This window comes from Mixophyes fleayi, chromosome 7, assembly GCF_038048845.1.
Source record: "Mixophyes fleayi isolate aMixFle1 chromosome 7, aMixFle1.hap1, whole genome shotgun sequence".
Lineage (NCBI taxonomy): Eukaryota > Metazoa > Chordata > Amphibia > Anura > Limnodynastidae > Mixophyes > Mixophyes fleayi.
This window is the reverse complement of record NC_134408.1, coordinates 4,988,933-5,003,435: the sequence shown is the minus strand read 5'-3', so window position 1 is coordinate 5,003,435 and position 14,503 is coordinate 4,988,933. Positions and strand designations below refer to the sequence as shown.

Sequence of the window (14,503 nt, the reverse complement as noted above, 5' to 3'; positions counted from 1 at the left end):
CTGAAAATATCTGTAAGAAAGAGAACAAACAGGTCATCAGGAGAAATTGAAATATATAGATATATATGAGATAGATAGATAGATAGATAGATAGATAGATAGGAATTGGGTTTATGAATCAAATTTGATTACCAATAAAGCTATGGGAGGTAGTCTGGGTATATTGGTTTAAGAATTAAGGTGTAGGAAACACCTAGGATATTAAATACATCTGTCTGAGTATGACATAAGTATTATAGTACTATTTAAACAATAATTAAACTTTAATATAAGAATTGGATAGCCCCTAAACCTATATTCCTCTGTAATAAAGAAGGGAGTATATGAAACTACAATATCTATATAATAATACCAATTTTGATGAAAATGTAGGGTGTATTTGACTATAATTATACTTCTGGAGACTCTATCCTACCAGACCTTATAGTCCGGCCACACCTAGGGTTTGGAGAATCATTTTCAACAGAGCACTTTATTTCTTTCTGTTTTCAATTCCTTAATCTATATTTTTAATATAACACCATGATGGAACTGGTGAATATTTAAATGTGAATAGTTTTTCTTAATTTACCATAATAAAATGTTTTACAATTACAGAGTAGGATATGGATTTTTTGGACTGGGGTGCCTCCCCCCCTTTCTACAATGCTGGTATTTAATATAACATGTTCCTAGCAAGTTGGAAGAACACCCCCTCTTTCTTAATAGGAGGTTGCTTTAAGCTTATACATAAGCTAATGAGGTTAGCTCTTTCCTGGTTACGTATCCATTTGTTTTTCTTTTCTACTTGTGATATCAGTCAGCTTACAGATGGCTTCTTTTAATTGACTAATATGAACTGGTACTAGAATCCTACTTGGTAACTGTTTTCCTGCTTGTTATTTAAAGCTGATCTATTGCTATGAATGACTTCATAATATATGCTATTATTCTATGTGTTTACTGCCATCTATGGCTAAAGTCATAACTGTTCTTGTCTTGTTTTAATTATTAATGATGTATGAAAGAGGAAGAGCTATTGGGTCTGAGTCATTAAGGATCATATCTCTGTTTTTTGTACATATTGTACGCAATTCCCTTCTGCGCATGCCCAGAACGAGGACACTCGGCCATCAACAAAAGAAAGTCCGCTGTGTATGCCAAAGCAATTGACAGTTACAATGGCCCACGATTTCGAGAAGTGAACATGGCCGGAAATGGGAGTGTTCCCGTGCTCGATGCACAATGTGGACGTGCCAACCTCAAGCGAATGCAGCCACGTTGGAATGAAGCTCTGTGTGTGTGAAAGTTTCTTGTTTTTCTGCCGTATCTCTTGCACCAGCTAAGGGTCTAGTCTAAGTCCTGGGTCAGTAGCGTATGCAGCTATAACATGTGTCTGCAATCAGGAGTAACTGTAAAAATGTATTTTATGTACAGTAGACATTAGGGACAGCCTAATAAATGTTTTTCAACAGAGAAAATAAATAACTTTTTTTTTTATATACAGTTTCCATTTCTAATCATAAAAAACTATATTATTGACAGGTAACATTAATTGATTAATATTTTTTCCCGTGCGTTCTTTTGAGATTTCATATCCACATATGTATTGTACACATCATGCAGTGTCTGGTCTAGTACAGCAGAGTGAACCTACACCCATAGTCAACACCACATGTATCTTGAGACATACTCCTTGCTGACTCCTGGAGTATGCCGAGCCAATTTACGAGCCGTTGCGAACAACTGCACGATGTGCTCTGTATGCTGCCTTAATGACTCAGGACCATTGAGTTCAAAATATAATGCTCTTTTTGAGATCATCAGGACAAACCTTTCTTCTCACCAACTGGTTAAATAGATTGGATGGATATTATCCACCATTAAGAGAATTTATATTACTACAGTGGTGTTGGATGACATACAACAACTATGATTATAATACAACAAGAACAAGATCATACAAACAAGATGTGTATCATAAGTGTTAGATGTAAATGGGTATGAGATATATAAATCTAATGGCAAAAGACAGGATGACAAATAAAATGGTTTGGAAGCTAGGAATAGATGCGATCAGTAGTGATATAAGACATTGACCAATAAGCTGCCCAACCAGGGACTGACATATCCATAAGGGATTCTAGCTGTGAGTAAATCTGAACAGTGTGGGCTAGAATAAATAAAAGCCATAATTCGAAGCAATGTGGGTAGGAAAAAGCAGTTGACTTTTGAAGACGACCATGCAGAGAGGAGGTTTTCAATAAATGTGACAAGTGATTATCAAAATAAATGAAACTTAAGGCTGATCTGCTTTAATTGAATCATAGTCCTCTCCAGTCTGTAAAAGTAAATTACATAGAGCCTATGGTACAGAGACAGAGACCGTGACTGACACAATATGTGGATATAACAGAATGAGAATGGGAAATGTAAACAGTCGAAGAGCTAAGAAGGAATCTGAGCAATGGTGGGCAAGTTTGAATGAAGTTTTTACATGTAAATATACATTTTTATAAATATGCTAGTATTTGTGATTCCTATGCTTACTGTTTAGTAATAAATTAAGCAGGTGATTTTGTTTTGTTTGTAAAGTGATTATTTTAATCAATAAATGATTCTTTTTTAAAAGATTAATGTGCTGACATTTGGATGATTTAGAATACATTAATCTGGGGGCGATAAGCTCTCCTACAATTTTTGTTGCTTTTTTATATTTTCTTTTAGTTATTTTTACACATTTATCCATTAGTAGGAGCAGCTTTGTGTATTTTCGTAACAAATTCCCTACTCCTGAGTATATATGTTGTGTTTGTTTAAAACTGAGCGCCTGAATATTTTATTTATGTGGTTGTTTAAATAGAAGACAGAACAGAGGGAATCGGGAAAAATGGGGTAAAATAACACTGGCAGCTTTAAGATCATATTACTCCACAACTAATAGGGGGAGAACTATTATGACATGATGACAACCATGTTTGAGGGAATAGGAGCAGGTATTTTTAAAGATCTGGCCCCTCCCATAATTACAGACTAATTGGGCTTTTTAGTAATAATTTCTCTCTTGTTGGGCTTTATTTGACACTATTTACATTGTACAGTACTGTTGTCCAGTATATTCTCACATCACATTACTGTATGTCTCTTACCAAGGACTTTTGATAAATATCTCAGTTCTTCATCATACAGAGAGTCAGTCACATCGGTGACATTGATCCTCCCTCTATTCTTGGTGTGATACAGGATCCCGAATGTGCACTGAGAGACGTCCTCTCTGAACTGCTGAGAATTATTGTTGGAGATATAACAGGGTCGGATATTCTGAATCTGCTCAGTCCTGAGCATAGAGACCAGCTTGGAGTATTCACTCTCATCTGATCTGGTGAAGATCCCAATGGTCTGTGTGACCGCATTCTAAAAGAAAATAATCAAGCATATCATTTTTAAAGTTAATATTTTAAAATATAAAACAGGTTTTGATACATTGTGCAAAATCAAATATATTTGATGTGTATATTTAATAGAGATGGGCGGGTCCGGTTCTCCGAGAACCGAACCCACCCGAACTTTGGGTATCCGAGTACCGAGCTGAGCAGCTCAGTACTCTCCCGCCCATTCCGAATCCAAATCGAGGCCGAACGTCATTGTGACGTCGTCGGATCTCGGGGCTCGGTTCTCGCGATACTTCAACTTTATAAATACACGCCTCCACAGCAATCCATCGCCATTTGACAGAGGGAGAGAGCAGGGTGTAGTCATAGGCTAATTAGAGCAGGGACAGAGAATACAATATTGTTCTTGCAATTGCTCTAACCAAAATCGCTAGTGCAGAGAGGAGGATAGAGGTTTATTAATTTTTCTTCATATTTGGCACTCCCCAGCGCTTTTGGGGTGTCCCCCATAATTGTGCATAAATATTTCTGGCTGTCAAAAGTCATATCTGTCAGCAGTATCTACTAAATAATTTTTAGCACTCCTCAGTGCTTTTGGGGTGTCCTCCCTAATTGTGCATTAATATTTCTGGCTGTCAAAAGTCATATCTGTCAGCAGTATCTACTAAATAATTTTTAGCACTCCTCAGTGCTTTTGGGGTGTCCTCCCTAATTGTGCATTAATATTTCTGGCTGTCAAAAGTCATATCTGTCAGCAGTATCTACTAAATAATTTTTAGCACTCCTCAGTGCTTTTGGGGTGTCCTCCCTAATTGTGCATTAATATTTCTGGCTGTCAAAAGTCATTTCTGTCAGCAGTATCTACTAAATAATTTTTAGCACACCTCAGTGCTTTTGAGGTGTCCTCCCTAATTGTGCATTAATATTTCTGGCTGTCAAAAGTCATAACTGTCAGCAGAATCTACTAAATAATTTTTAGCACTCCCCAGTGGATTCAAAGCAGTCCACATATGATCTGAATGAGCAACCAGGTTCTGTCACCAGTCCTGATGTTAGTGTTCCCAGTACGTCATCTGGCCAAGGCGATGTCAAACAACAGAGTGTTTTCAAATTAGTGCAAAAAACAAAAACCAAAAAAAAATTTACTGTATTGAAGCGAAAAAGAAGTGTAACTGAGCAAAAGTTAAGTGACGATAAAAAAAAATTCCAAGCATGCCATTCTACACACGCAGTGGCAAAGAGAGAATGAGGCCTTCACCTTTGGCTATTAGTGGCAGATCCCAAAAAGTTACCCAGCCTACAATTGGTGCACAACTACTGTTACGCGTCAAAGCCGAGCTGCAAGATAACAGTGAGGCATTACAGGAGAATATTTGCTCTGATTCACAAATGACAACAATCCCTGTGGAGAGTCCATCCAACAGTGGGATGTCTAATCGTGAGCATTCTGCTGTTGTGTGCCTTAATAGCCCGAGTGTAGCCGGTGATACCCAAATTGAGGATGCCACTTTGGAATTAGAAGAGGATGAGGGGGAGATTTGTGTAGGCGACGAGGGCGCTAATGAGGATGTTGATGAGGATGAGGTTGTTTGTGTAAGTCCTGCACCAGTGGCAGCAGTTCTGGCACGTGACAAGAAAAAGGCCATTGTCATGCCTGGGCATAAAACAAAAAAATCCACTTCTTATGTGTGGAATTATTTCTACCCAAATCCAGACAACAATTGTATAGCCATTTGTAGTGTATGTGAAGCCACAGTCAGTCGAGGGAGGGACCTTAACCATCTTGGAACCTCGTCTATGTTACGCCATTTAACGAGAGTTCATGGCAAAGTGTTGGGAAAAGCTGAAAGTTCTTCCCAAAAGAATACAAGCACTCCCTCATCAGCTAAGACACTCCGCTCACCGACATACCGACGGCTACAAAATACACCCACCACACCATCCTCATCAATATCCTCAGTAGCTCTCGGAGTTAGCCCGGCATCCCACTTAAGGCTGGATGACTCCGGCACTATTATTGATTCCTCTGAAGAAAGCGTTATTCCTGCTGCTGCTGTTGCTGCTGCTGGGGGTGAATCGTCATCCCAGAGGTAGGTTAATAAAATTAGCAGTCCTACATTTCAGCATCTAACTGTGAAACAATCATTTGCGAGGGGAAGCAAATATGACAGCAGTCACCCAGTCGCCAAGCGAATCACAGACGCCATGGCTGCAATGTTAGTGTTAGATCTGCGTCCAATCTCCACAATAAACGCAGCTGGTTTTTCACAGTTAATTGAGGTTTTGTGTCCGCGTTACAGAATTCCATCGCGACACCATTTCTCCCGTAAAGCTATTCCACAACTATACCAAAAAGTGTGTAAAAATGTAGAGATTGCGCTGAAAAATGCCATTCTGCCCACTGTTCACTTAACCACAGATATGTGGACAAGTGGAAGTGGCCAAACCAAAGACTATATGACTGTGACAGCCCACTGGGTTGGTCATTCACCTTGACCAGCAGTAACAGCAGCAGCATGTACACCACTACGTAACATTTGTCACAGGCAGGCCACTCTTTGTATCACCGGCTTCACTAACAGGCATACGGCTGACAATTTGTTACGCAAACTGAGAGATGTGATTGATGCATGGCTTATAGCACTCGGACTCTCCCCAGGGTATGTCATTTCAGATAACGCCAACAATATAGTGCGAGCATTACAGCTGGGTAATTTCCAACATATTCCCTGTTTTGCTCACACCATCAACTTGGTGGTGCAGAGCTTCCTACGAAATAACCGTGAGGTGCAGGAGATGCTTTCGGTGGCCCGTAAAATTTCAGGCCATTTCAGGCATTCAGCCACAGCATGTAGGAGATTACAGCAGCTCCAAGAGCAGTTTAACTTGCCCTGCCACCAACTTAAGCAAGAGGTGGTAACTCGGTGGAATTCCACCCTGTACATGCTTCAGAGGATGGAGGAACAGCGCAAAGCCATCCAAGCATATTGCACAAGTCATGACATTGGGAAAGGAGGGGGGATGTATTTCACTCTTGCACAGTGGGGAATCCTTTCAGTGCTGTGCAAGGTGCTGAAACCATTTGAAGTTGTGACATGTGAGGTCAGTGCAGACTCTGCTAGTTTGAGCCAAGTCATTCCTTTAATTAGACTATTGGAAAAGCAGCTTGAGAAAATGAAGGAGGAGCTGAAAGCAAGCAATTCAGCAAAGTATGTTGGCCTTGTCGATCAAGTACTTAATTCACTTCACAATGATCCTCGAGTTATTAAGATCTTGAACTCGGATCAGTACGTTTTGGCCACTGTGCTTGATCCAAGGTTTAAAACCTACATTGAGTCTTTACTTGTAAATGAGCGAGATGTGAACTTTTGCAAGGAGCTATTGCTCAGCAAGTTGGCCGCTGAACTGAGCCTCGGCTTGACGACGTGTCCTCCTTCACTTTCTCAAGCTGTTGCTCGTAAAAACTTAAATTTCCAAAAAAGAAGCAGGGAAGACACAGGGGGCAGACCAGAACAATTTAACATCTGGGCTGGTTTGAAGGATTTTTCAAAAAAATGTGTCACTTTGCCCATAACTCCATCCAATATGAGTATAAACATGCAAAGGATGGTGGAGGATTACTTTCAAGAGGTAGTTGATATGGAAATGTCAGACAGTCCCTTTCCTTACTGGGAAGAAAAGCAGGCCATTTGGAAACCCATGTACAAACTTGCTTTGCAATACCTAAGCTGCCCACCCTCCAGTGTGTACTCTGAACGAGTGTTCAGCACAGCAGGGAACTTAGTCAGTGATCGCCGTAGAAGGTTACTTCCCAAAAATGTGGAGAAAATGATGTTTATAAAAATGAACTACATCTTCCACGAGGAAGGCCTTCACCATCCAAGACATCCAAGCACTGACTGTTCTCTAATGGCGGATTCAAGCGGCGATGAATTGATAGTCTGTGATGATGACGTACACACTGATGAGGGTGAGGATTAAGCTGAAGATGATGCCGATAACATCTTTTTAAAACTTTCTATGTAAGTGTAGGGTGCAATCTACCCCCAAAGAGGAAAGGGACTTGTGGCATTTCCATATCACATACCATCTTGAAAGGCTGCTGTTAGGGCAATTTATCCTTAAGGGTAGGGTGTCATAGACAGAGTGACCCTAAACTGGCTTTGTCCATTTTTCATAATATTGTACAGTCTATAATGGCTGAATTTTTGGATATTTTATACAAGTGGAGGGGGGCCTAGAGAGACAGAAACCAAACTGGCTTTCTCCATGTCAATAAATATTGTACAGTCTATAATGGCTGAATTTTTTGGTATTTTATACAAGTGGAGGGGGCCCTTGAGAGACAGAAACCAAACTGGCTTTTTCCATTTCTTTACATATTTAACTATAAGTGTAGGGTGTAATATACATTCAAAGACGATAGCTGCATTGCCAATATGCATAGATGGAGAGGAAGACAATCTGTTTTGTGTGTAGAATAGGCCTACCAACGAAGAATTAAACTGTTTTTTTGGATGATTTATTACCTCAACAATTAGATTACTTGTCTCTAAAACAGTTGGAGCACTAAATTGGGTTAATTTAGGCCCAAAAACATGGATTTTCCAAAAAAATAGCAAAACAAAACCAAACAAAACCAAAACCAAAACCAAAACACGCAATGGCGGTTTTGCAAAACCAAAACCAAAACCAAAACTCGACGGTAATCCAGATCCAAAACCGAATCCAAAACCAAAACACGGGGGTCAGTGACCATCTCTAATATTTAATAACAATTAAAAAAATATATGGAGAAGACATTAGTTCAAATTATGTGGTCAACTTAGCATACAGTACAATGTCTTCACTTTAGCTGAAAATGTGTGATATTAATATAATACAACAAGTGTGTCAAACTCCTCAACAAGTTGATTCCATCTGTATAATTCATTATATTTTTACTGTTTTATGATGTCTTCATGTACATTAAATGTACATATGAGTATGTATAACTGTATATAAAAAGTGTAGATTCACAACTTAAAATAATAATACTTCTAAATTAATTATTCTGGGGACTTTTATGTTCTCCAATAATTTGGAAACTGAAAAGTCACCCATCTTGAATACCAATTGAGCTTTATAAAAAAAACAAAAAAAACATTTGGAGTTTTATGTTCCCCATCTTTTGGTAAAAATATAAAAACCTATATGAGCTGGGCTCTACGTCTCCATCCATGTCTGTAGCCCTTATACCCAAATCCGGAAAAAATCTTTTGTTCCCAGAATAATATAGGCCTATATACTTACTGACTACTGATGGCAAAAATGCTGGCAATGCCATAAACCTGAGAAGACTGTTTTGTCATTTGTAATTAAATCACGAGGAGGGAGATGAGGATATAGTGGTATCTATCACTGCTGCTAAAACTTTTGACTCCATGGAGTGAGTGAAGGTACCTCTGGGAATTATTGATGAAATTTGGTATAGGGCCTATATATATTAATTAGGTGAAATTACTTTACTCTTCCCTGGTTGCCAAAGTATGTATCAATGGTTATATATTGAAGAGTTTTAATCTTAGGAGGGACACGAGAGATGGTGCCCACTGTTGTCTACATTATTTGTTTTGGTAATATGACCAACTGGATTGTGTGAGAAGAAGATATTAACAAATAAATATGCTGCTGCACTAGATCTATATCTGTGGATATATCAGTTTAGATTATCTCCAAAATTTCTAGCTTAACATTGATCCAATTTATTTGGTGCTACCACTTTACACAACATGAATTTATAGGAAAGAAAGTGTTTTATTTTGGTGCACAAATCAAACAGACTAAATTTCTTAAATGCTTATAATATTTCCATATCAGGAAGCGGAATTACAAATTGTCTAAACTGACCCTTGATGGCTAAGCCACATTCTAATACTGCACTATAAAGCACTAACAGTGAAATGCGTGTCGGTGTGTCCTCATTAAAAAGAGAAATTATAACTCTCATATAAATAATCTATTAGAGTTTTGCTACAATATAGTGCAGTATTCGAATTCAGCTTAGATCGCAAGGTTTAGTTTAGACAATTTGTAATCCTGGAGTATCCTATACCAAATGATCTAGCATCTAGCATTTCAATTACCAGATAGATGTACATACTGGGGTTTTTTAGCTCTCAGTAAAAAGAAAAATGATTAACTTTCACATCAATAATCTACAAAGAAGATACAACCATAAAAGTGCATCACTAGAAAACAACTCAGATCACGAGGGTTAGTTTGCAACTCTGCTTCAATTTTTATTTAATCATTAGGGGCCTAAGTCATTAAAGCACATATCTTGCCTACTGCCAACAAATAGGCTTTGCTTACACCCATAGTCAACAAGTAACGTATCTTGAGACCCGTTCCTTGTTGACTACGATTGTATTTTGAAACTACTACACAGGACACTGTAGGACATGTTTGTATTTGTCAGCTCCTGCAGCAGCCTGAGGGTCTGGTGGCATTACAGCCGCTGGACCCACAGACTCTATAAAACAGTTATAAAAATTGATTTAAAAAACTCTATTAACCCTTGTGCTGCCAGCATAGGCTGGTTGTCACAAATTCAGGGGAAAAAAATGTGGGATCCTCCCAATTTTATGATATCCAGCACTAGGCAAGCCAGCCGGGACTGGTGTCACTATAGCAGGGGAATCTGCAGAGTAGGGTCCTTCTGCCATATTGACACTCAGCTTCAGGCTGTTCAGCATGGGGCTGGAATCCCTAGGAAGTTGGGGTCTGTAAAAAAATTGTGGGGGTGCACCCTAGGGGTACCCAGGCCTGTGCTGAAAGCACTAGGGCATTTCCCACACTCCTGGGTGGTGGGTGTGGGGTAATAAAATGGTCAATAATAGTTAAAACATTATTTTATTTTTTTGAACTACATGTCCCAGCCAGTCTAGGCTGCCATTAACAGTCTGGACATGCTGGTGCCTGTAGAACTTCAAGCACCAGCATCCCCATGGTAGCCAAGGCACGCTGACACTTGGAAAACCACAAGTGCCAGCATGCCCTGACACCCAGGCCCCACTGAGCCATGTAGTACCACAGACAAAAATTCAAATAAATCACATCGAGGTCTATTTATAAGCTAGGGGGTTCCCCACTCTGTCAGTGAGAAGCATGAGAAACCCGTAGCTTATAAACAGACCTTGCGTCTTTTAATAATTCATTATGCAGCGGTTGATCCTCCATAGAGAATCATAATTCTTGTTGTTCTGTTAATGGTTTATTTTTTTTTGCCATGCCGGGTCCTGTGGATTATTTTGGGTTCATCAAGAATGAAGATAAGATGATTTTTTTACACCTACTTGTGGAATATTTATTTTTATTTTTTCATGGAAAACTATAGGACCTTGGATGTTATTTTTTTGGACAGCTACCGGACCTTGGAATGTTTTGGTTTCTATTATGGACTCAAGCCTTAAAGATTAAAAGCTTACAAGATAGGATCCATTCAAGATGTGGGTATGCATATCTGGCGTTTTATTATTTTTAATAAAAGGATGTGGTTTAAAAGAGGTGTGTGGTTTATTTACATTTTATTCTGTGGTAATACATGACTCAGCAGGCCCTGTATGTCCAAGTGTCAGCATGCCCTGGCTGTCATGGGTATGCTGGTTCTTGTAGTTCTAGAAACACCAGCAGGTCCAAACTGTTTGTGACAGACCCGGGTCTTATATTGAGAATATCGTGCCAACCCGGTCTGTCCTCAGTGGGCCAATTGAACAACCATGGCCCACTCTGTTATTAAATGCCGCCTGGTGGCCAGATCTGTTATTGCTGTGGTGTCCAGAGAGGGAGGGGAGATGCAGCTCACAGGAAGTGTGAATCAGCTGTGGACCCTGTGACATCAAAAAGTAGTGGAACAGGTTAAAAGAGGAGTGTCAGGACCTTATCTAAAATCAGGAGGGGGTCTCTCCCTGTTTGCTAACTATTGTTCTAGCAAGTCTGCAACACAGTCCGAATGGCACCATCACCGCAGGGGGGAGACTGCTGATGTCATGCACTATTTCCACCCCTGTTACCACCCAAACTCTTCACCCCACCAATCACAAGAGGACAATGAGTGGGGGGTTGTGGAAGGGACAAAAAGAAGCTGTCTGGGGGAGGAAGGCTGTTGTTGGAGAATCTTGAGACAGCGAGGACTTGGACTGTTTGAGAGTAACCGTATTCTCGCAGGGCCTTAAAGGAATGCTTGAGGCAGGAGCTTCTTGACAGAGATCGGACAGTGTACCTCTAGGACTGATTCTGTTACCACTCCATCGGGAGACACTCGCAGATTCTGGGGAATTGGTGAGCCTACATCGGTAGGGAGCAGCGGCGGATTGGGAACTTAAAGTGGCCCTGGAAAAAATTATTGAAGTGGCCTCATTTGGGCGGGACCAAATCAACTGTAGGTGGGGCCAACACAAAAGTAGGCGGGATTTAGAACAACTGGAATTTGGTTGTAGTAACATTTAGGAAACCCTAGATGTCATGACTTAATACACAGTGGGTCATCTCTAAAGCAATGCAGGGCAAAAGCTGCTAATCCTGTGCTATAAAAATACATGAATCCTTTTATATCCTTTACATTATCTGCGACTGGTTTATGCCTCTGTGCTCCAAATTGTTTAGTTGCCTACTAACACATCCTTCCAAAAGTCCCTTCATTGTAACATGTCTGACTGTTTAATAAGTGTAACTATTATGAAACATGTTGGCACAATCATATTTGATCAGTCTGCCAGAGCAGCATATGAGGACCTCAAGCACAGTTGCATCTTTCCCTGACATCATGAAATGCAAGCTACCAGTCTAATCTCTCTCTATATATAATATATAAATATGTGTACTGTGTGTTTCAAAAATGCATTAAAAATAATCCTTATAATAAATGGCTGTCCAGGTGCGATCAACACAAAGGTGAAAAAACATCTTCAAGAAATCAATTCTTTTGTAATGATTGTGTATGAGCCCTAAATGTGCCCAGTGATTGGAGGTGGTTTGAATTATCAGTGTAGGGGGGGTTGCCAGACAATGGCATAAGTAAAGGGAAGAGCTATTCCAAGGGTTTGCTGGTGATATACTAAGTACAAAGGAGGAAGGATTAATGATATTGTTAGTGCAATGGGGCTGGTCATATGTACAACAAAGTGATCTGAGAATGGTAGAAGGCAGGCAATGGAATCAAAGCAAGAACCACTAAAGTATCACCAGAGCTGGAATAAGGCTCTGGGGGGCCCAGGGCACTTAAGACAGGGAGGTTATCATTTTAGATACATTTTAGACAAAAACACAAGCAATGGCAGACTGCTCTCTCCTACCTGTTCTTGTCACTTCTTCCACCTGTGGCTGCTGGTGTCTTTAGCTCAGTTGCTGCTTGTCTGGATCCTGGAATGCTGGAGTCCCTATTTGGAAAAAATAATGGGTACATGAAATTTTGAAAACACCATCCAGCCCCGGCATTAAATCAATAGCGCACACATTTAATAATTAGGCTTCCTTCCAGCCCAAACGTTAAAATAATAATACTCACATTTAATAAATAGACCTATTTTTCTCCAACCAACCCCAGCAAAAAATGAATAGCATTTACGTTTAATATTACCATTTCCCACAACCATCCCACGGTATTAAATAATTCATATTCACATTTAGTAAATAACCCTTCTCCCCAAACTCAGCCCCACATTAAATTAATAGCCTACCTCCCTCCCAAGTACTATTAAGACAGCCCCCCTCCCAACCCCCATATCACACATTAGATTAAGAACGCCCCATTCCCTCACACATTATAGCAGCCTTCCATTTCCGTCAAACATTATAGCAGCCCCCACTCCTGTCCTTCTCACATTATAGTAGCCCCCCTTTCCCTCACACATTATAGCAGCCCCCCCTTTCCCTCACACATTATAGCAGCCCCCCCTTTTCCTCACACATTATAGCAGCCCCCCCTTTCCCTCACACATTATAGCAGCCCCCCCACCCTATAGTTTTGTATGTGCAGCCTCCCCTCCCTATAGTTTTGTATGTGCAGCTCCCCCTCCCTATAGTTCTGTATGTGCAGCCCCCACGCACCTATAGTTCTGTATGTGCAGCCCCCACTCCCTATAGTTTTGTATGCGCAGCCCCCACTCCCTATAGTTTTGCATATGCTGCCCCCTGCAGTACCTAGACTAAGCTGCTACAATCTTATATTTTCCCTGATAAAGTTATCTTAAAATGATCTTAAAGTGAAGACAGGAGAAGATTTCTATAGCTTGACATCTCAATAGCATTACAACATTCAACATTCCGTCAAAAATATATATTAAAAAATTAGCCATGGCACCAAATAGGTAAACCCAGCCTCATTTTTGACCATAAAACATTTCGGATGAGTTGAATGAATTTGATTGCTCAGTTATTTAATATGTGGAGTATGACGCTTCATTTTAGCAAATGTCTATGATCGACAGACATTAAATTGATTATTTAATAAAATGGCGCTATGTGCACAACTGAGCTGTAACCTATTGTAGCAAATTAACTGGAGCCCAGTCAGTGGCCAGTGGGTCACCTTCAGCACTTCTGTGCTCACCCTGTGGCCTGAGACATGAAGACAACAAGTGCTTCAGCACAAAAGTGTATTTTTTTACCTCCTTCTCCTAAGTGACTGGAGGTGGGAAAGGGAAGAGGTAGTAGTAGTTCTGCTTGAGCAGTTATAATTATCCCTCATCATTTGGGCAGATGCTTGATATGGGCCTGTAGTATCCAAGTGACAATATAACCCTCACATCATGTCAAGTGACATGAGACACTAAGTGCCGCTGGGGCCATGCCAAGATGCTTGACTGAGAGTGAGAGGCAGGAGGAGGTGGCAGAAGTGTAATATGGATAATGTAACTTGCGGCTTATTACTCTGCTTTGTTGGCACTTTATTGAGCATTGTTACTACCTGAGAAAATTTGTATTTTACTTATCTATAAAGTCTTCAACTGATGGTATTTAATTAGGCATTTCTCCTAGTGGTGGTGTATTACAGGCCATTAATTAAAACTATTTGTGGCATAATACTAGGTACATCTCCTGCCTTATATATTACTGGGCAATACAGCTACTGTTAGTATACTGCAAGCTCC

At 40.1% G+C, this 14,503-nt stretch overlaps 1 protein-coding gene across 2 annotated transcripts in view; it reads right to left on the bottom strand.

Annotated features, from left to right (window-relative positions):
* LOC142097159 (uncharacterized) overlaps positions 1-14,503 on the bottom strand; it is an 87,186-nt gene that overhangs the window by 45,728 nt on the left and 26,955 nt on the right. For both annotated transcript variants that reach the window (XM_075178777.1, XM_075178778.1), the window contains exon 5: positions 3,129-3,393. In XM_075178777.1, coding sequence (XP_075034878.1) covers positions 3,129-3,393 — 265 coding nt within the window. The remainder of the gene's footprint in view (positions 1-3,128; positions 3,394-14,503) is intronic.